General features: G+C 50.5%; 1 protein-coding gene across 1 annotated transcript in view; it reads left to right on the top strand.

The window, feature by feature from the left end:
- Positions 1-23,214, top strand: part of LOC311230748 (sortilin-like) — a gene marked incomplete at its 5' end in the record, with an annotated part of 157,995 nt that overhangs the window by 130,709 nt on the left and 4,072 nt on the right. The window contains one exon of the mRNA XM_084317107.1: positions 3,343-3,459. Coding sequence (XP_084173233.1) covers positions 3,343-3,459 — 117 coding nt within the window. The remainder of the gene's footprint in view (positions 1-3,342; positions 3,460-23,214) is intronic.

The raw sequence follows: 23,214 nt of genomic DNA, 5'->3' as shown, positions 1-23,214 counted from the left end.
AAATGACTGATGAAATGGAGTCAGCAGCCCCCCCCCCCCCCCTTTCTGACTCCAAAAGTACTTAAATCAACATATAGCCTCGTATGATTCTGTTTGATTCCTGTTTTATGATATCGCCTCGTTTATAATTTTAAATGCTTTTTTAATGGACCGCATCCTGCTTCATTTCAGTTTTTGAACTGCGGTGTGGAGATGGAACTCAGACTCAGATGCAAAAAAGGCAACTTGTTTACCATCTCTGGAGGCTGTGGGTTCCTGCGTTGTGTAACTTATTTTAATTTTTTTTTTTTTTTTTTAAACTTTGGCCATTCCCCTGGCTCTTTTATACGTTTATCGCATTTATTCTGGTCAAGGATGACCGACAGAAACAGGCTGAAAGGGTTCAGATGGGGGGGAAGACACTCTGGGAAAGGCACGGCTGCAGTCCGGGATTCGAACTCGCTAAACCCCAGATCCGTGACGAGCACGGTTGTCCACGGCGCTGAAATAGCGCTCGCGGTACGTGGTGAGCTACTGGAGCTCCCCTATTTTAATTTTTTTTATCAAATCTTTTTTTATTTCCTTTTTTCCACATAACATATAACAAAACATACCAGAACACAATAATAAATAATATAAATAATAAATTAAGGAGTAAATTAAATTATATATATATATATATAATAATAATAATAATAATAATAATAATAATAATAATAATAATAATAATAATAATAATAATAATAATAATAATATAATAATAATAATAATAATAATAATAATAATAATTAACAAATCAACAGACAATAACAATAACATTTGTGGTCACAAGACAAGAGAATACGAACAATTACAATGTATATATATATATAATTATGAAAATACAAAAAACATATATAAAAATATAAATATATGTAAACAATTATAAAAATACTAAAAGACACAATTCCCCCTAAAACCCACCCCCACCCCAGGACCTCTCAGGACCAACCATCCCGACCTCGCTCTGTCGTTATATATCATTGACTTAACTCTCTCGGCTGCCGACGCCCACAAACCAATGTTAGACTCCCTGACTCCAATTACCCCGAGCTGTAGAGATCTCTAGATAAATGACATCTCAGAATGTTAGGGGTGTAACTACATTATTGTGGCTCCTCTCTGCTGAGGGGTTCAGCCGTAGAGGAAACGAGGCTTTTGGAACGAGAACCGCTGAGCTCAATAAAAACACTCTGGGGCTCCGGTGGCGTCTCCAAGTCCCCGCTATACATCAGAAGACATGACTTCTGCTTCCCTCGCGGCTACGCCTGCGTCTCGGGGGGAACACACAGACAGACGCCTTTCCTGTTGACCACTAATGTGTTTGACCTGCATGACAACTGCAGGCAGAACGCATACGTTGTTTGAAAGGTTTGTTTAGTTAGTGCATTGTGTTAAGTCAATTACTTTCCAACCCTGGCTGTCACATTCATTCATTTGTTCATTCATGCATTCATCCATTTGTTCATTTATTCGTTCATCCGTTCATTCGTTCATCTATTCATTCGTTCGTTCATTCATTCATTCACACCGCTGTGAAAAGTTAGCTTTGATCCATTTCTGAAGTTCCTTCAGTCCTCTATGGTATTTCACAAGTCAGCTGAGGGGTATTTCCTCATTTCCCTACCTGGTCATTTAAATGAGCTGTAAGTGGTATTTTCTAGTTAAAATAAGTGTAAATGTACATTCTGACAGCCATCACTGATACAGAGTGTCTGGTCAGTAACATGGGTCTGACAGCCATCGCTGATACAGAGTGTCTGGTCAGTAACATGGGTCTGACAGCCATCACTGATATAGAGTGTCTGGTCAGTAACATGGGTCTGACAGCCATCGCTGATATAGAGTGTCTGGTCAGTAACATGGGTCTGACAGCCATCACTGATATAGAGTGTCTGGTCAGTAATATGGGTCTGACAGCCATCACTGATACAGAGTGTCTGGTCAGTAACATGGGTCTGACAGCCATCACTGATACAGAGTGTCTGGTCAGTAACATGGGTCTGACAGCCATCACTGATATAGAGTGTCTGGTCAGTAACATGGGTCTGACAGCCATCGCTGATATAGAGTGTCTGGTCAGTAACATGGGTCTGACAGCCATCACTGATATAGAGTGTCTGGTCAGTAACATGGGTCTGACAGCCATCCCTGATACAGAGTGTCTGGTCAGTAACATGGGTCTGACAGCCATCACTGATATAGAGTGTCTGGTCAGTAACATGGGTCTGACAGCCATCACTGATACAGAGTGTCTGGTCAGTAACATGGGTCTGACAGCCATCACTGATATAGAGTGTCTGGTCAGTAACATGGGTCTGACAGCCATCACTGATACAGAGTGTCTGGTCAGTAACATTGGTCTGACAGCCATCACTGATACAGAGTGTCTGGTCAGTAACATGGGTCTGACAGCCATCACTGATACAGAGTGTCTGCTGGTCAGTAACATGGGTCTGACAGCCATCACTGATACAGAGTGTCTGGTCAGTAACATGGGTCTGACAGCCATCACTGATATAGAGTGTCTGGTCAGTAACATGGGTCTCCCAGTCCCTCCACTCTGCATTAAACACAAAATACAATGCAGTCCATTTACTCACTCACTCACTCACTCACCCACTCACTCACTCACTCACTCACTCACTCACTCACTCACTCACTCACTCACTCACTCACTCACCCACTCACCCACCCACTCACTCACTCACTCACCCACCCACTCACTCACTCACTCACTCACTCACTCACTCACTCACTCACTCACTCACTCACTCACTCACTCACTCACTCACTCACTCACTCACCCACTCACCCACCCACCCACTCACTCACTCACTCACTCATCACTCACCCACCCACCCACCCACCCACTCACTCACTCACTCACCCACCCACTCACTCACTCACCCACTCACTCACTCACTCACCCACTCACCCACCCACCCACCCACCCACTCACTCACTCACTCACCCACCCACCCACCCACCCACCCACTCACTCACTCACTCACTCACTCACCCACCCACTCACTCACTCACTCACTCACTCACTCACTCACTCACTCACTCACTCACTCACTCACTCACTCACTCACTCACTCACTCACTCACTCACTCACTCACCCACCCACCCACCCACCCACCCACTCACTCACTCACTCACTCACTCACTCACCCACCCACCCACCCCCCCACCCACCCACCCACCCACCTGCAGACGGAACATACACGTAAAGGCTCCATGCTTGTGTCTCCCACCCACCCACCCACCCACAGAGGGAACATACACTAAAGGCCCCATGCTTGTGTCTCCCCCTGCAGTGACTTTGGGTTCTACAGACTGCAGAACAGCTCAGAGTGCGTGGAGCAGCAGGAGATGAAGGGACGGCCTCTGGAGTTCTGTTTAAACGGAACCACGGAACAACTACAGACCAGTGGGTGAGGATCCTACACTGTTCCATCCTTTAGTTTCAAGTTCAAGTTTCTTTAATAGTTGTCATACAGAAGTACAGAATACTTTCATACAAAATGCTTCTTACTGTTACGCTCCAGAGACTGTGCTAGACAAGATAGTATCAAATAACATAGTATAGCATGTAATTTAGAAGAAGAAAATGAGGTCACAGTGTTCGGTATAGACATATGTACAATGTTCTGAGTTACCATATAATATACAATACTATGCAGTGTACTAATGTACAGTACTATATAGTGCAAAGCAGAAATGGGATGAGGTACAATTTAGGTACAATTTACAGTAAGGTGTACGAGTTGTAGTGCAATCCTTCATCAATAAATATAAAGTGTGGGGAGTGGGTGCTACAGTGTGTTTGTTTAAAGTGGGTGTGTGCTATAAAGTGTGTGGAGTGGGTGCTACAGTGTGTTTGTTTAAAGTGAGTGTGTGCGTGTGGATGTGTGTGCTATGTGCGTTTGGTGGTTGTTGTTGTGTAGTGTTCATTGTTCGTTTAGCAGCCTGATGGCCTGGGGATAGAAGCTTCTTCTGAGTCTTTCTGTGCTCGCCTTGAGACTCCGGTATCGCTTGCCTGACCGCAGCAGTTCAAAGAGGCAGTTGTTCGGGTGACTGGAGTCTTTAATGATTCTCTTAGCCTTGCCCTTGCAACGCTTGTTGTAAATGTTCTGGAGGGTGGGGAGCCCCCCTCCAATTGTGCGTTCGGCTGAACGTGTCACTCTTTGTAGTCTGCTTCGGTCTTGTGCAGTGCTATTCCCAAACCAGGAGGTGATGTTGCCGGTCAAGATGCTCTCTATTGTACATGAGTAGAAGTTCTTAAGGATCTTCTGACTGACTTGGAACTTCCTTAGGCGCCTGAGGAAGTAGAGGCGTTGTCGTGCCTTCTTCACAACACTGTCAATGTGTGTGGTCCATGTCAAGTCCTCGGATATGTAGGCTCCGAGGTACTTAAAGCTGTTGACTCTCTCAACCGGTGCCCCGTCGATGCTGAGGGGGCTGTAGTCCTTGACCCCCGACCTCCTGAAGTCCACAATCATCTCCTTTGTTTTGCTGACGTTCAGGGAGAGGCTGTTTTCCTGGCACCATCCCGCCAGGACCTTGACCTCTTCCAGGTAGGCCCTCTCGTCGTTGGCAGAGATCAGGCCCACCACCACTGTGTCGTCAGCAAATTTGATGATTGTATTGCTACTCCGCTGAGCCACACAGTCGTGTGTGTACAGGGAGTAGAGGAGGGGACTCAGAACACAGCCCTGGGGGGCCCCTATGTTGAGGGTGATGGATGAGGAGGTGCAGTTGCCTGCTCTCACCACCTGGGGTCTGCCAGTCAGGAAGTCCAAGACCCACTGGCAGAGGTCATAGTTCAAGCCCAGGTCCCTGAGCTTGGCTATGAGTATGGAGGGGACTATGGTATTGAATGCCGAGCTGTAGTCGATGAATAGCATTCTCACATAGTTCCCCTGCCTCTTGTCCAGGTGTGATGCTGCTGTGTGCAGCACATGGGCTATGGCGTCCTCCGTGGACCTGTTGGGGCGGTATGCAAATTGCAGGGGGTCCATGTTGATGGGGAGGGAGGAGCAGATGTAGCCCTTTACTAGCTTCTCAAAGCACTTCATGGCTATGGAGGTGAGAGCTACAGGGCGGTAGTCGTTGAGGCAAGCAGGCTTGGATTTTTTGGGTACAGGGATAATAGTGGACTTCTTCAGGCAGGTGGGGATGACAGCCTGTTCTAAGGACAGGTTAAATATGTCAGTGAATACTGGGGCCAGTTGGTCGGCACAGACTTTTAGGACGCGGCCGGGGATGCCGTCCGGACCTGCTGCCTTCCTGATATTCACTTTTTTAAAGGTCCGCCTCACCTCATGCTCTGTTACCCTGAACACTGCGCCTCCATCAGCAGCCGACCCCCCCCCCATTGCCGTGGCTTGTGAGCTGGTGTTGTTATTACCAGCATCAAACCTCGCATAGAAGGTATTGAGGTCATTTGCTAAGGAGATGTCACTGTTCAGTTTGAGGGAGGCGCCTTTGTAGTCTGTCATCGTTTTGAGCCCCTGCCACATAGCTCTAGAGTCAGCTTGTTCAAACTGGAGTTCAATTTTATCCCTGTAGCGCCGTTTGGCCTCTGACACTGTCCTCCTTACGTTGTATCGCGCCACCTTGTGGTCATTCATGTTGCCTGCCACTAGGCCGTCGTTGTATGCTTTGGTGCGCTCTCTCAGAGCTTCACGGACGGATTTGTCTACCCAGGGTTTTTGATTTGGGTAAACTCTCATTTTGGTGGGGATTGTTTCTTCCACCAAAGTACAAACATAGTCCAGCACTGTCTCCGTGTAGACATTAATGTTATCTGTGTCGCGGAACACATTCCAGTCTGTGCAGTCAAACGCAGACTGGAGCGTCTCCTCTGACGTCAAATCCCATTTCTGCACCTCTCGCGAGACTACAGGAGTACTTTTGATTCTCTGTTTGTACATTGGTGAAAATGGACGCGTGATCTGATTTACCAAAGCCACTATCAGAATGAGCCTTGTAGCCACCTTTAAATTGCGTGTAACAGTGATCTAGGATGTTACCGCCTCTGGTGTTGCAAGTCACATGCTGATAGAAGTCAGGTAATACCTTTCTCAGATTGGCACTATTGAAATCACCCAGCACTAAAATGGCGGCGTTAACGTTCGCCGCTTGTATTCTATTTACCTCGTCGTGGAGTCTGGAGAGCGCGACGTTGTTACTGGCTTGCGGTGGAATATACACTCTTCATTCAAACTTCATTATATTGTTTATTTACTGTTGTTTTTCCTCCTATTTTTATATTCAGATCAAATTCTATTGCCTAGATTAATAAATAAATATCTTATCTTATCTTGTCTGGTCTGGTCTGGTCTGGTCTGGTCTGGTCTGGTCTGGTTTTGTCTTGTTTTGTCTTGTCTTGTCTTAAAGGACGACTCCACTTTTTTTGGAAATTAGCTTATTTAACATCTTCCCTGGAGTTAGACAAGAAGATGCATACCTTTTTTGTCTCTGTGCGTGCATTTTAGCTTTGGGAATAGACGCTCCGTTAGCATAGCTTAGCTTCATCACTGGAAGTGGGGGAGGACAGTAGCCTTACAGTGCCTTACAGTGTATTGCAAGGTCTGACATTGACCAAACTTGATATGCATGACCTTGGTGGGCTCTAGGTCAACTCCTGAAAAGGGGGTCAATGTCAGACTTTGCAATCAAAGTTAGGGGGCTAATAACCCTTGCCATAATTTCAGTGCGCCCCCTAACTTTTGATTGCAAGGTCTGACATTGACCCCCTTTTCAGGAGTTGACCTAGAGCCCACCAAGGTCATGCATATCAAGTTTGGTCAATGTCAGACCTTGCAATACACTGTAAGGCACTGTAAGGCTACTGTCCTCCCCCACTTCCAGTGATGAAGCTAAGCTATGCTAACGGAGCGTCTATTCCCAAAGCTAAAATGCACGCACAGAGACAAAAAAGGTATGCATCTTCTTGTCTAACTCCAGGGAAGATGTTAAATAAGCTAATTTCCAAAAAAAGTGGAGTCGTCCTTTAATAATAAGAATAATTCATTTATTTTGTATAGCGCTTTTCAAAGACCCAAAGTCGCTGACAATAGAAAAAAGAAACAAAGAAACATAGAACCACAGGGAAACGGAGAACAATAAGAATACACAGGAACATAAAACCACGAGTAACGGATAACAAATATGGGAGTGAGTAGGGGAGACAGTCGGGAAGAGAGTAAGGGAAAACCAAGGGGGGTGGGGGGGGGGCAGGAGAGGAGAGAATGTAGGGCAGGGGAAATGGTGGTGGGTTGGAGGAGGGTGGTTATGGGTAAGGAAGGTTGAAGACTTGGGAGAACAGGTAGGTTTTGAGATGGGATTTGAAGGTGGAGAGTGAGGGAGAGTCTCTGATGGTCTGAGGGAGGGAGTTCCAGAGTCGGATCTTGTCTTGTCTTGTCTTGTCTTGTCTTGTCTTGTCTTGTCTTGTCTTGTCTTGTCTTGTCTTGTCTTGTCTTGTCTTGTCTTGTCTTGTCTTGTCTTGTCTTGTCTTGTCTTGTCTTGTCTTGTCTTGTCTTGTCTTGTCTTGTCGAGGTTTAGTTAACAACTAATGAGACCTGCACCCTACAACAACAGCATCACTGCTTGGTCTAAAGTTTAGCTGCCAGAGTCGTACCCCTCCTGTTGACTTGTTGTTCACAATTTGTACGTCTCTTTGGATAAAAGTGTCTAAAACACACGAGCGCCTGCAATAAATAAGAGCCAATGCAGTTAAAGTCAAGTCCCATGGATATTGTTTGGCCATATGAAACTATAACACTCACTGGGGGTGACAGTGGATCAGGAGGTAGAGCGGTTTTAACGATTCCCGCTCCTCCCGGGCAGCGTTTCGAAGTGTCCTTGAGAAAGACACTTAACCCCTAACTGCTCCCGATGAGCAGGTTGGCACCTTGCGTGGTCGCCTCCGCCGTCGGTGTGTGAATGTGTGAGTGAACGGGTGAATGTGAGGAACAAAAAAGCGGCTTTGGATAAAAGCTGTTATATATATATATATGCACCATTTACCATTTGATAAATGAAGCCCCTGATTTTCTAAAGATGATGATGATAGAAATCCCCCAGAAACACAGGCCTACATCTAATAGTCACTTTAAACTGTAACCTACAGAATAGACGAGACAGTGGTGGTATCTTTGGTGGAATGTCTCTTTAACTTGTACCTACTCAGCTTGATATGGTGTATATTTGTAAATTATTTGCTGCTGCTAAACTGTATTGCACATTGCATTTTACCCACAGCTAATTATTGCACATTGCTCATTGCACATCACATAACGATAGGTTATGTAGATAACCTAGTTATATTAGTATTGGCTGAGCGTCCCGCTCTGAGCCTTACGAGATACTTCTATCTCCTGTGATACCTAATGTATCTCCCACGAATAAAAAACACATGCACCCCACCTGTATGGGGCCCCGCCCCTTATGGTGGCCACCACCCATATAACCATGACTCTGGTCATGAAACACCCTTCCTCGCCAAAAACCCGTCCCAGGAAAAGATCCCTCAAGAGGGAACTCAGGGCGCGCAGAGCGGGACGCTCAGCCAATACTAATATAACTAGGTTATCTACATAACCTATCGTTATATTTCGTATTTGCATCGCGTCCCGCTCTGAGCCTTACGAGATAATGGGGAAGAGCGGGCGCGAGACCCGACAGATGTACCCCCTGAGGACCCGTAAGCCCACATCAAGGGGTGCAGGGAGCCCTGTCACCCCATCCTTCCTAACGAAGGGGGGGCGCAGTCAACTCCACCTGAATGCGAACAAGAGGGAGCTAGAACCCCTTGAACACACCGTACAGGCTGAACCACGTGTGACTCAACACACTGTGGCCCATACCCATACACTCCTGCTACCCTACCAAAGGACGGGAAGCAGGAAAGGCCACAGACCCCAGAACCGCCTGGGAGACAGAACCCCCGGTCATGTCCATGAGGTAAAACCTTACAAAGGGGCCCGGTGAGGACCACGAAGCCGCAGCACAGATGTCCTCCACCGAGGCCCCACCCAGGAGAGCGGCAGAAGCAGCCACCCCACGAGTGGAGTGCGCCCTGACGCCCCCAGGGGGATCCAGCCCAGCCAACGTGTAGCAGAGGGCAATACCCTCGCACAACCAACGGGACAGGCGCTTCGTCGACAGTGCCTTACCAGCACGAGCCCCACCGTAACAGACAAAAAGCTGGTCGGTAACCCTGAAACCCTGAGTACGGCTGAGGTAAAACCCCAAAGCACGGACCGGACATGACAGGTGAAGGCCCGCATCCAACTCACTAGCGTGAGGAGGAGGACGAAAAGCCTGAACCACAATATCCCGGGAGCGGAAAGAACTCCGGATATTCTTAGGCACGAAAGCAGGATTAGGTCGCAGAGTGGCACCGCAATCGGTCCGAAAAGACAGACACTCCGGACGCACCGAAAGAGCACAGAGCTCACCCACGCGTTTAGCGGAAGTGACAGCCAGCAGGAACGCGGTCTTGAAAGACAGCCGTCCCAACGGCGCCTGTTCGAGCGGCTCAAACGGGGCCAAAGACAACCAACCGAGGACCAATTGGAGATCCCAAGTCGGAGCCAAGGAGCGTCGCGTTAAGCACCGGCTTAACGCGTCGAGCGCCAAGCAGGAAACGCTTCACAAGAGGGTGGCGGAACAAAACAATCCCCTCAAAACCCTCATGATAGGAGGATATAGCCGCCGCATATACCCTCACTGTCGAAGCCGACACCCTACCAAGAAGAGACTGGAAATAACCCAGAACAGCATCCAGGGGGCAGGAGACTGGGTCCCAGCCCCCCCCCTTACACCACTCTTGGAACGCACGCCACCTGCCCGCGTAAACCGCGACAGTGGAGGGAGCATGCGCACACCGGATGGTATCAACCACCGCGGGATCCATCCTCTCCAGACTCACCCCCCCACCAGCCACACCACCAGGCGTTGACCCAACACTGGAGGTTGGAAAAGCACTCGTTGTGCTGCGAGAGGGCCGTCGCCGACCACGGAATGACCCAAGGAGGAGCGACCAGAAGCTGGATTAAGACCGGGAACCACACTGACGTGCCCCGGTCCGGCACGACCAGGATCACCGTCCTGCGCTCCCTCCGTATCCGCTCCAACAGCTGACTCAACAGCAGTACAGGAGGGAAGGCGTACAGAAGCCCGGGCGGCCACGGAAAGGTCGAGAAGGCATCCACCCCCAAGGGGGGATGATCCGCTCGACTGAGCGAGAACCACAAGGGGCACTTGTGAGAACGTCGGCACGCAAACAGATCTACCGAGGCCTCCCCGAACCGATCCCAGATCTGTCTGACTATGTCGGGGCGGAGTTCCCACTCGTCGCGACGAGGACCGCCCCGAGACATTACATCCGCCGCCACATTTTCCGTACCAGGAACGTGGAGCGCCCGCAGACTGCGCAGCCTGCGGGATGCCCATAGCAACAGCTTGCGCGCCACCCCGAGCAGGCGGGTGGAACGAGTCCCACCCTGCCTGTTGATATACGCCGCCGCCGTCACATTGTCCGTCCTGACCAAAACGTTTCTGCCTACCACCAGGTGGCCGAGCCGTTTGAGGACCAGGAGAACCGCCTTCAATTCCAACACATTGATATGCAGGACAGCTGGGTCGGCATGACCCGTCCAGCTGCCCCCCACAGCATGGAACCGCAACGCCCCTCCCCAACCCGTGAGAGAGGCGTCGGTGAAAACCGTGACGTGGGAGCCCCTGCCGCCCATGGGGACCCCCGCAGAGAGGATACCCAGCCTCCCCCAGTGGACGAGATCCCCCATATCGACAAAGGAACCGTCAACCGTCTCCCTTTGCCCCACACCGGATCTATTCTCAAAGAGAGAAACCACCTCTGTATCCGCCTCATAAAAAGGAGGCCAAGAGGAACCACCGTGTGGGCCGCCGACATAAGGCCTAGCAGACGCATCACCTGCCGCGCCGTAACCGTCCCTCCCGGACGGAAACCCCCGAGCGCGTGACGGAGAACCCCCCGACGCTGCTCCGAGAGGGTCGCAAGCATGGGCTTCGACCTCAATGTCAAGCCCAAGTACTCCACCCGTTGACTGGGAAGAGGGGTACTCTTCTTCCAATTCACAGCAAAACCCAGGTTGGTGAGGAATTCCACCACCAGCCGAGTATGAGACCTGGCAACCTCCTCTGAACGGCTGAGGAGCAGAATGTCGTCGAGATAAAACAGGACTCGTATCCCCCGACGACGTAAAGGCCCCAGAGCAGCCGCCACGCACTTGGTGAATGTGCGGGGAGCCAGAGAATAACCGAACGGCATTCTGTGGTACTCGTACGCTACGCCCTGAAACAGGAACCGTAGGAACTTCCTGTGAGGAGGGAAAATGGGTATGTGAAAATACGCATCCTTCAGGTCTATGGAGGTGAACCAGTCCCCCCTCCTGACAGCAAGCAGAAGGAGTCGGACGGTCAACATCCTGAACGGTCTCGCTACAATCAACCGATTGAACACGGACAGATTCAGTATAGGTCTGACCCCCCCAGTTTTCTTGGGCACCAGAAAATAACGGGAGTAGACGCCTGACATTGCGTCCTCTCTCGGGACCACAACGACGGCCTGCTTCGCCAACAGAGATTGGATCTCGTCGGCCAGGGCTGTCACTGCGTCTGACCCTGACAACAGGGTCGGCACCAAACCTGAGAACGGAGGATGGGGCCGCGCAAATTGCAAAACCAGCCCCGCCTCTAACGTTCTCCTCATCCACCGATTCAAGGGACATTCCCGTCGCCATATGTGAATATAATCCCACAGCGCCCCCGCCGTCAACTGACGCTGGGCCGCAAGGAACAGCAGATAATTGGCCCGGTCCCCCCCGTCGTGCAAAGCAACCAAGGGGGGACCCCGACAGAAAGGGCCGGTTTGATACGGGAGGAGCGGTCATCAAACTTGTGGACACACACTCACCCCCTGAACACCCCTCTAGCACACGCTGAGGAGTCGTTCCGCAGCCAGACACGCAAGGCCTGAGGACCCCATGGGCTCCTACACGCCGAAGCCCTGCAGTGATATTGCTACCACTCAAATCACGCCAGCCTCTCCTTTGCAGACCACTGCCGGTTTGACGGGAGTGGGAGGCAACAGCGCGACACCCCGCCTGGCGAGGGCGAAGCCGGGGTAACCCCTGCTGAGCATTCAACAGAAGAGGCCCCGAGTCCCCCTGCTGACCACTGGAGCTAGTGGCAGCTGTAACACCAGGTTCCACCCACCCACAACCTGCGGTGTAGGAACCACGCGACGACGGAACATTCTCACGGACAGACCCAGGCTCAGCCATCAACTGGGTGTCAGCCCCTGTCTCCATGAGAAGTGAAGAATGGGGCCGCATACGCTTCAAAGAAGGTTCGCGGCCCGCAGCCAAAGGAGAACACTCAGAGCCCCGCTTCTGAGGGTAACAGAAAGCGGACTGAACGGGGAGCGGGCTGCTCGCGGCAAAATGACGACGGGGTGGTTTACCAACCCCGAAATCACCCAAAATGGCCGATCTCTCGGCCGCCAAGACTGTCGGCCTCGCGATACCCTGTCGATTCTCCAACCAGGGCACCACTGGCGGGGGAAACATGGCCGCCTGTCGAGGATCTCGCCACAGTCGTTGACGAGACCGTGCTCCCACCCCTGGCTGCACAGCGTGAGGCGGTGTAGGACCCGAATCAAAAACCGCCTGCGCCTCCACAGAACGCCCAAAAAGACTATCTGTGGAAAAAGGAGTCGTGAGGAGAGAAAACCTATCCTCTTCCCCAAGAGGAGACTGCTCCAACCAAAGATGCCTAACAACCAAAGTCGATAGCATCCGAATCCTCCCCGCAGTTATAGCTTGCGACTGAGTCAAGATCTCTATAACACCACAAACATGAATCACGTTCATAGTGTCGGTCGGACCCAAAGACCTACAACCCGACGCCATCTTGGATAGGAAAGTAGCCAGCTGAGCCACAACACTGGCCGCCGCTAAATGCCATCCTGCAGCAGTATACCACTCATTCGTCCATACTGCCACCCTCCGAGCCGACATGCTATAAAGCAACGGCCGGGCGGAACGTCGTTCATCCCCGCCTGGGCACAAAAAAGAAGCTACCTGGCTACTTAGCCAAGGCACCCCCGGGCTGCACCCCGTCGTCAGCCCCTTCACCCGCAAAAAAGGTAAATAGAGCTCAGCGAACCCGCCCCCCACCCACCACCGACTGACCTTCATCAATGAAGCTGGCAAGAGGAGGGAAAAGCGGAAACCCGCGGCGGGGATTATTAGACATTCCAGCGTCAACATCAGCGTTAGCAGAAAAAGCAGTAGTAGCATTAGTGTTACAAAGGATCAGATTAAACCGAATATATATATTTATTGATTGATATATATTGCATAGTATTTGTATATCGTTTGATATCCCTTGTATATTCCTTGTACATATACACGGAATATCCCTTTAGTGCAGACCATAATATTTCATTCTCCTATTGGACAGCGGTCCACAGGCGCCAGAGCCATGCCTCCGGAGTCAGGTTCAAAGTCACCGTCAAGACATGTCTGGACATGCCCGGCCTTGCCCAGGGATACGCGACAGAAATGAGGTTGGCACTAGTTTGTTCGCCGTGCATATAAATATGGCGCAGGTGAATACAGAAGCACTTAGTCAGAAGTCAAGAGTTACCCAATAAGTTGAAGCCTCACCCACGATACTCCGTGCGGTGAAGTATGGCCTGTTTGGCCCCAAAATAGAGCATTGAGACCGCGTGCGAATTAATAACTGAATTGTCAGAGTTTGGCGCTATACCGTCGAGTGCGACATATTTCTATTAAGTCAGTAATAGTCTATTTGTGTATAGTGTATCGTGCGGCTAAAGTTCTACAGTGACCAGCATCACCAACGCTTCCTCGTACCAGCTAGAGTGCTTATCCAGGCTGGGCTGCTTTCATGGCGCTTTCACCCGAGGAGACCTAGACAAGAACCGTGTGGACATGTACACTGGATTAATCTACCCGACGACTACATAGCCCTTTGCGGCTGGATTATATTTGTTTTGGTCCTGTGATTTATGGAGCGGAGAATCGCCGACGCCTACACGTGTGGGATTTACCCTGTGAGGAGCCAGGTCGAGTCCGCGCCTCAGAGAGCCTGAGGCCGGCTAGCTTTCTTCACTGTGGAGCTACAGTCTACGGAGAACAGCTGTATTCGTCTGTGGATCAAGAGGCTATTGCACCGTCTCCTGTACTTGGAGTCTCCTTAGTCATCGTTGACCAGACTCTCTACTACCGACAGATCCTCTACCCCTGCTGGCTTACAACCGGGGGGACCCTTCCAGTATCTCCCGCTATATATTACTAGTGTACCATAGATATAATTCCCTAAGATTCAGGTTGTATAATTACCTCCTGCGTAACCAGAGAATGGACATTCATTATTGATTTGCCTACGCACATTCCTTTGCCTTATAAGCGCATCCAAAGTATAATAAGAGAAGTATATTATGTACCTTTTGCTGCAATAAATACTTAATTACCATTTGGTGTGGAACCGGTTCATTGTGGGAAGTGTTCATCATATTTATATATCATGTACTGTATGGCCAGTAATTAAAGTACATAAAGCGGTAGTGGTTTAATGATACCATACTTATCAATACAGTCAGGGAATTGTACCCCTCAGTTACAATTGGTCCTTCGAGCCGGAGGGTAACTAGTGTAATATTAATATAGTGGTATTAATATTGACATGGCCTATGATGAACACTCCACAAAACGGTTCTCCTAAAGTAGATCGCCTGCAGCGTAGACGGCAGACACCTCAGTACTTAGAGGATTACGTTGCCAATATACTACCTAGCTTTCTACAGACGGTAAACGCGGAAAAAGTAGATAGTAAAATTATGTCCGACCCTATCGACCAGGCTACCCCGCCAATAGAGGCCCTAGTGGGTTCTAACGTAACTGACCAAGCTCACGGTAGGGACCAGGAGGGACCCGACATGACTTTACCCCCCGCCAAGACCGAAAAAGTAGTCCCCGGAGAGCTCCAGGATAAAGACAGCTCTCCAGGGATGGAACTCTACCCGCTACAAGAAGAGGAGAGCACCCCGGAGATGGATCTCCAGGACTCGCCACAGGAGAACAGATCTCCAACGAGTACTGCCAGGAGCGGATCACCTCAACCAGCGTCTTCCCCCAGCGAGGCGGACAAGATGCTGGCACAGGCATTCCTCGCCAGCCTAGCAGCCTCAACAGAGCGCGATCGACTCCAAGCACAGACGCTTAGTGAGCGCGAACATTCTTCCATGGAAAGAGAACGCCTTCAAGCGCAGCAACGGAGCGACGAAGATCGTATACGTCTAGAGATTAGACGCCTTCAGACGGAAGAGAATATGGTAAGGGACCGGGCCGAAGCCCAGCGCGCCGCCGCCGAAGCCCAGCGCGCCGCTGCCGGTGCCCAAAGAGAAGCAGAGCGCGACCTCGCTCTCATCAAGCGCGAAGCCGAGCGTGACCGATTACAAGCGCAGATAATGGAGCAGCTGATCACCAGGGCAACACCCCCTCCCTCCGCACGGGGTTCCAGGGCCTCGTCAAGACAAGGGTCATGGGCACCCTCCCCTACCCGATCAAGCGACCCTGAGCCCGACCACCAGAGAGAGCCTATACCCCCCTCCGAACCCCTTCCCCGACCGGTCAAAGTGAGACCCAGCTACAAGGAAGAAACGGTCTACACCGCGGAGAGGCTAAATAGACGACTACAGGATCTAGAGGACCTGCCAGAGGAAGAAGAAGAGGGAGAGGAGGAGAATCAAGCCCGACAGCAGCACAGTACCCCACAGGACCAGGAGGTCCAGTACAGCCCAGGCTCTACCCCCGCGGCTCTGCGCTACAGACCCCCGACTCAATTCACGGGTGAGCTTGACGCACGACCAGCCCTGAGGAATAGCACCTGGATACGCGGGCCATGGTACCCAGCAGGTACCAGCCCACCAAGAGGCGTAAGAGGAGACTCGCCTAGGAGGCCTCTCTTCCAACGCTCACCGATGTGCCAGCCATCCATGGCATCATACATTGGCACACCGACGTTTCCGGACTTCACCCACGAGAACAGAGCACAGTACACGGAGCTACGAATGTGCTTAGAGACAATGATGTCCGATGTAGCTGATGAACCGTACAAGTATGCTATCCTACTGAAGCACCTCAAGGTGCCCCGAGCGCACAATATAGCGCTGGCCTATGCCACCTCTACTACCCCATACACAGCGGCTCTAGCAGCACTCGACCAAAGATATGGACGCATATGGGACTACGTAATACAAGAGATAAGGCATATTGACCGCCTACCCCCAGCCACAGACAATCGCTCACTAGATGACCTGTCTATCAAGGTACAATCCCTGGTAGGGATGCTGGGGGCGCAAAGAGAAAAGGGTATGCACGAACTGTATGCAAACTCTAATGTCGAGAGGATTTTAGAGAAGCTTCCGCCCGCCCGACAAGAGCGCTTCAGGCGGCAAAGAGACCACCGTGATCCTAACGGTCCCGAGCCATCCCTCCTAGACCTAGCCGACTTCCTGGCGAGAGAAGTCAACAGCCTACGGTTGGATACGTTCATGCGGAGCACCCCAAGCTCCAGAGAGGGACCTAGGAGAGCAAACGATGGCCGCAGATTGGTGACCGTCATGCACCAATCAGAATCAGTACCGAGCAGCAAGAACCACAGTACCCCCTCGATGAAAGAGAAGTGGAAGATGGTGTGCCCGTACTGCGAAAAGGAACACTGGTTGTCACAATGTGACACGTTCAAGAAGATGACCGCCGACGAGGTGAGTCAATGGATAAAGTCCAACCGACGCTGTTACCGATGTGCGCGCAGTCACATGGCAGCCGATTGCCGCTTAAAGAAGAGGTGTAGTCGGTGTGACGGAGCCCACCTAGATGTCCTACACGACAGTAACAGAAGAAAGCCTGCACCCTCAAGCAGCACAAAGGCAAGTGTTATGTACATTGACCCCGCCAGCAGCGGGGGCGCCCGGGTGCTCTTAAAGGTGGTCCGCGTAACACTGAGTTACCAAGATAAGGTCATGGACACTTACGCCGTCCTTGACGACGGGTCAGAGAAGACCCTTCTCCTCGCGTCCGCTGCGGCCCAGCTGGGGCTGCGGGGGAGCGAAAACCAGATGACGATTCGGACAATAAGAAGAGATCTAAAGACGATAAAGGGCGAGAATGTCTCCTTCACTATCGCAGCAAGCGGGCAGCCAGAGAGACGGTATAGGATTACTAACGCTTTCACCAGCCAAGAAATAGGCCTGTCGCAGTACACCTACCCCATCGCCAAGCTGATGGATAAATATGTGCACCTGCGTCAACTACCTATACCGCTCATAGACGGTGCCACCCCGACCCTGCTGATAGGCTCCGACCATGCAGACCTCATCGTCCCGATAGACCGGGTCCACACAGGGCCCAGAGGCTGTCCTGCAGCAGTCGAGACCCGCCTAGGATGGACATTACAAGGCCCCCTCGCTAAGTCTCTTAACCGAACAGCAGCCACTAACTGCCTCCACTCCAGAGTGACAGAAGAAGACACCACCCTCCTACAGCATGTCGAGAGGCTATGGACACTAGAGACAATGCCCTTTAAGAACGAAAAGAAAGACATTCGTTCCAAGGAAGACATTTACGCTATAGCCCTCCTCGAGCAAGGGACAAAGAGAGTCAAAGTCAACGGAGTGATGAGATACGCAACTCCACTCCTGAGGCGAGAGGGTATGCCTACCTTCCACGCCCCAAAAGAAGCGACGGAGCGGTATCTATTGAACACAGAGCGGCGCCTAGCCAGAGACCCCGCTCAAGAGACTGTGTACCGCGCTGAGATTAACAAGCTAATCACAGCGGGACACATAAAGAAAATTGACATTAAAGAGGCCGATCAGACGACCGAATCATGGTACGTGCCGCACCACAAAGTCCACCACAACGGCAAGGATCGTATTGTGTTCAACTGCAGCTACCAGATCGGATCACAAAATCTGAATAAAGAGCTCTTGCCCGGCCCAACACTCGGCCCCTCTCTACTAGGCGTGTTACTACGTTTCCGTCAAGACAAGGTGGCCATCAGCGGCGACATCAAAGGGATGTTCCTGCAGGTGAGACTAGTGGAGGAGGACAAGCCCCTGCTGCGGTTCCTATGGAGAGAGAGGATCGGGGATGAGCAACCAGCCATCTATCAATGGGAAGTCCTCCCTTTCGGAACCACATGCAGCCCATGCTGTGCTACGTTTGCACTGCAAAAGCACGTCGCAGAGGACCCAGCAGCTGATGAAGAGGTCCGACAAAGTGTAGGAAATAGTTTCTACGTGGACAACTGTCTGCAAAGCGTCTCGACGCCAGAAGAAGCCGAGGCCCTTCTACTCAAGCTCCGCGCCTCCCTGATCAAAGGCGGCTTTGATCTCAGGCAGTGGGCCAGCAGCGACCCGCAAGTATTGCGCAGCCTCTCCCCCGAGGACAAGGCAGCAAGCAGCGAGACCTGGATGGCGACCATCCCAGGAGAAGCCCAAGAAATGACATTAGGACTAGTCTGGCGCTTCAAAACAGACTCGCTCCATTATAAACACACACCCCTGACCAAGGAGCAGGGAAGGTCGACTGCACTACCGACCACCAGACGGAGTGTATACAGAACACTCGCCAGACAATATGACCCGTTGGGATGTATTCTACCTTACACCACCAGGGCAAAGATGATTGTAAGAGCGTTATGGGACAAGGACCAGGGCTGGGACGACCCCATACCCGAACACCTTGCATCCACATGGAGAGAGTGGGAGACGGAACTCAGCTCACTCCCAGGTGTCAACATACGCCGCAGCTACTTCCCACCCACAGTGAGGCCGGAGACGTGCCAGATGGACCTGCACGTCTTCAGCGACGCCTCCGAAGTAGCCTACGGTTCGGTGGCCTACTTGCGTGCCCGAGAGGAGGGAGGAGAAATACATACTGCTTTCATCCTGGCTCGCTCAAGAATAGCCCCACGAAAGCAACAATCTATCCCGCGTCTAGAGCTCTGCGCAGCCCTAGCAGGAGCGCAACTCGCCACGTTAATCCAACGTGAACTCACCATTCCGGTGCAAAGAACAATCTTGTGGTCAGACTCCACGACAGTACTCACATGGATCCGGTCTGATTCGTGCAGATACAAGGTCTTCGTGGGAGTCAGAGTCACAGAGATTCAAGATTTAACAGAAGTAGCAAGCTGGAGGTATGTGGACACAAAACACAACCCAGCTGACGTCATCACCCGGGGAATGTCCCTGGATGACCTCACCCGTCACAACCTATACCGTGACGGGCCAGAGTTCCTCAAGCTCCCGGAAGAAGAGTGGCCTACACCCACCCCACGGGAAGCGAGTAAAGAGGAGGCCGAAAACAAGAAATCTATGTTCTGTGGATTGAACACACTCGTCTCCACAGACCCCGACATAGACGATTGCCTCACCCTAGAGAGTGCGCAGCTAAAGACATTCCTGTGGCACCACCCAGAGGTTCAGCTCACTACTGACATTACAGCAGCTGACTACGAAGAAGCAGAACTTCTTCTACTACAACGAGCCCAGAGAGACTCGTTCCCCGATGAGCTAGACTGTCTACAGGGAGCAAAGCCCGTCCCATCAGACAGCAGACTGCTCCACCTAGCCCCCGAGAGCGACGCCCATGGTCTCATCAGAGTGGGTGGTCGTCTGCGGAGAGCTCCAGACTTACCGGATGACGTCAAGTACCCGATAGTCTTAAACAGCCGACACAAGGTCACAGAGCTGATCATAAAGAAATACGACGAGGATGTGCATCACGCTGGGGCAGAGAGAGTCTTCGCGGAGATCAGACGTCGTTATTGGATACTGCAAGGGAGAGAAGCAGTGCGGCGCTTCCAGCGAACCTGTCTAGACTGTCGTAAGTGGCGAGCGCAGCCCAGTATACCCCGGATGGCTGACCTACCTCCCTGTCGCCTCCGACTCGGCGACAAGCCTTTTCACTCCACCGGTATGGACTGTTTCGGCCCGCTGTATATAAAGAAAGGAAGAGGAACCGAGAAGCGGTGGGGTATTGTATTCAAATGCATGACCACCCGAGCGATGCATATAGAACTCCTTCCAACCATGAGCACAGACTCATTCCTTATGGCCTTCCGAAGATTCACATCGCGGAAAGGCAAACCGTCTATATTATTGTCTGATCACGGGACAAACTTCAAAGGCGGAGAAAGAGAGCTGAGAGAGAGCTTCCAAGCTATGGGCCCAGAACTTAAGACCCACCTCGCTCCATCCCAGATTGACTTCCAGTTTAATCCCCCGAACGCACCTCACTTCGGTGGAACTTGGGAACGAGAAGTACGTTCAATAAAGACAGCCCTGTACGCCGTGCTTGGGGCCCAGACCGTGGCGGAAGAAGTCCTAATGACAGTCCTCACGGAGATCGAGGGAGTATTGAACTCAAAGCCCCTCGGTTACGTCTCAAGTGATGTAGCAGATGTCGACCCAGTCACCCCCAACACACTCTTGATGGGGCGGCTGGACCCCGCGCTACCACAGACAATGTACAGGCCTGAAGAAGCGAACGGCCGAAGAAGGTGGAGGTACAGTCAAGTATTGGCTGACAAGTTTTGGAACAGCTTCCTACTCCATTATCTACCGTCTCTACAGACCCGCCAGAAATGGGTGAAAGAGAGAGACAATTTGACAGAAGGAACAGTCGTCATGATTATCGACCAGTCACTACCCCGAGCTATGTGGCCGGCTGGCCGCGTAAGCAAAGTGATCACCGGTGCCGACGGAAAGGTCCGAGCAGCCGAAGTATCGTTTGATATCCCTTGTATATTCCTTGTACATATACACGGAATATCCCTTTAGTGCAGACCATAATATTTCATTCTCCTATTGGACAGCGGTCCACAGGCGCCAGAGCCATGCCTTCGGAGTCAGGTTCAATATAAATATGGCGCAGGTGAATACAGAAGCACTTAGTCAGAAGTCAAGAGTTACCCAATAAGTTGAAGCCTCACCCACGATACTCCGTGCGGTGAAGTATGGCCTGTTTGGCCCCAAAATAGAGCATTGAGACCGCATGCGAATTAATAACTGAATTGTCAGAGTTTGGCGCTATACCGTCGAGTGCGACATATTTCTATTAAGTCAGTAATAGTCTATTTGTGTATAGTGTATCGTGCGGCTAAAGTTCTACAGTGACCAGCATCACCAACGCTTCCTCGTACCAGCTAGAGTGCTTATCCAGGCTGTGCTGCTTTCATGGCGCTTTCACCCGAGGAGACCTAGACGAGAACCGTGTGGACATGTACACTGGATTAATCTACCCGACGACTACATAGCCCTTTGCGGCTGGATTATATTTGTTTTGGTCCTGTGATTTATGGAGCGGAGAATCGCCGACGCCTACACGTGTGGGATTTACCCTGTGAGGAGCCAGGTCGAGTCCGCGCCTCAGAGAGCCTGAGGCCGGCTAGCTTTCTTCACTGTGGAGCTACAGTCTACGGAGAACAGCTGTATTCGTCTGTGGATCAAGAGGCTATTGCACCGTCTCCTGTACTTGGAGTCTCCTTAGTCATCGTTGACCAGACTCTCTACTACCGACAGATCCTCTACCCCTGCTGGCTTACAACCGGGGGGACCCTTCCAGTATCTCCCGCTATATATTACTAGTGTACCATAGATATAATTCCCTAAGATTCAGGTTGTATAATTACCTCCTGCGTAACCAGAGAATGGACATTCATTATTGATTTGCCTACGCACATTCCTTTGCCTTATAAGCGCATCCAAAGTATAATAAGAGAAGTATATTATGTACCTTTTGCTGCAATAAATACTTAATTACCATTTGGTGTGGAACCGGTTCATTGTGGGAAGTGTTCATCATATTTATATATCATGTACTGTATGGCCAGTAATTAAAGTACATAAAGCGGTAGTGGTTTAATGATACCATACTTATCAATACAGTCAGGGAATTGTACCCCTCAGTTACAATTAGCATTAGCAATAGCATTAGCATTAGCGTCAACAGCATGTTCCAGGATCGCCAAGACATCGCCCACTACAGTGGAACGATCGCCAAGCCCCCCCGGCCCTGGTGCCGAAACATACTCCACAGCACGACCAACACCGACATTGACGCCTACCGACACAGACCTCACCTTTGTACAAGCCGACCCGTTAGCCAAACCTTGTACGCTGCCCCTCGGTCCGTCGTTGTCAGCCGAGGAACCACCAGCACAGGTCTCATGTGTCGCCGAAACAAGTTCCGGAGAATCCAGGGAAAAACAACTCTCCGGTAAACCCTCAACATTATTAATCTTCCTTAATCTTTTCATTCCACTAGACTCGTATGGTGCACGCATCCAATACGCTGGGACGAAAACAGAGGAAGGGTGTTTCATGACCAGAGTCATGGTTATATGGGTGGTGGCCACCATAAGGGGCGGGGCCCCATACAGGTGGGGTGCATGTGTTTTTTATTCGTGGGAGATACATTAGGTATCACAGGAGATAGAAGTATCTCGTAAGGCTCAGAGCGGGACGCGATGCAAATACGAAATATAACATACTTTTCTGGTTGGAACTGTACATAGCCTTTTTGTTATTTAAATTTGATATCGTATAATATCCTACATCCTGTTATCTGCACTGCACACTTATTTAGAACTGTATATAGTCATCTTGCTGTTATTTGATCTTATTTTATTTTTATTCTATGCAAATTTTATTTTATTTATATTATATCGGATGCTGCTATGGTCGAGGAACCACAACAAAGTGAATTGCACTCTTTTGGCTGTAAGGTACTGAACGACGGGACAATAAAATAATCTGAATCTGAATCCCCTGTACTCTGATAGGTACAGAAGGGAAGAAGAGCTTTAATTGCATATTAATAAAAAAATAAATACGTATGATACTGTATTGTACATTATATCATATTACATTATATAATCATATTATAATTAATTTGTATATTATATTGAACTATATTTGCAGTATATGCTATTATATTATGCTACTATATTGTATATAGCATGTACTATATATCTCACATCACATTATATATGTGCTGTATACACTATTATGTACTATATACTATTATATACTGCAG

The sequence above is a fragment of the Notolepis coatsorum genome (assembly GCF_963971535.1).
Source record: "Notolepis coatsorum genome assembly, chromosome: 6".
Taxonomy (NCBI): domain Eukaryota; kingdom Metazoa; phylum Chordata; class Actinopteri; order Aulopiformes; family Paralepididae; genus Notolepis; species Notolepis coatsorum.
The sequence above is the reverse complement of the archived record's forward strand: the minus strand, read 5'-3'. Positions and strand labels throughout refer to the sequence as shown.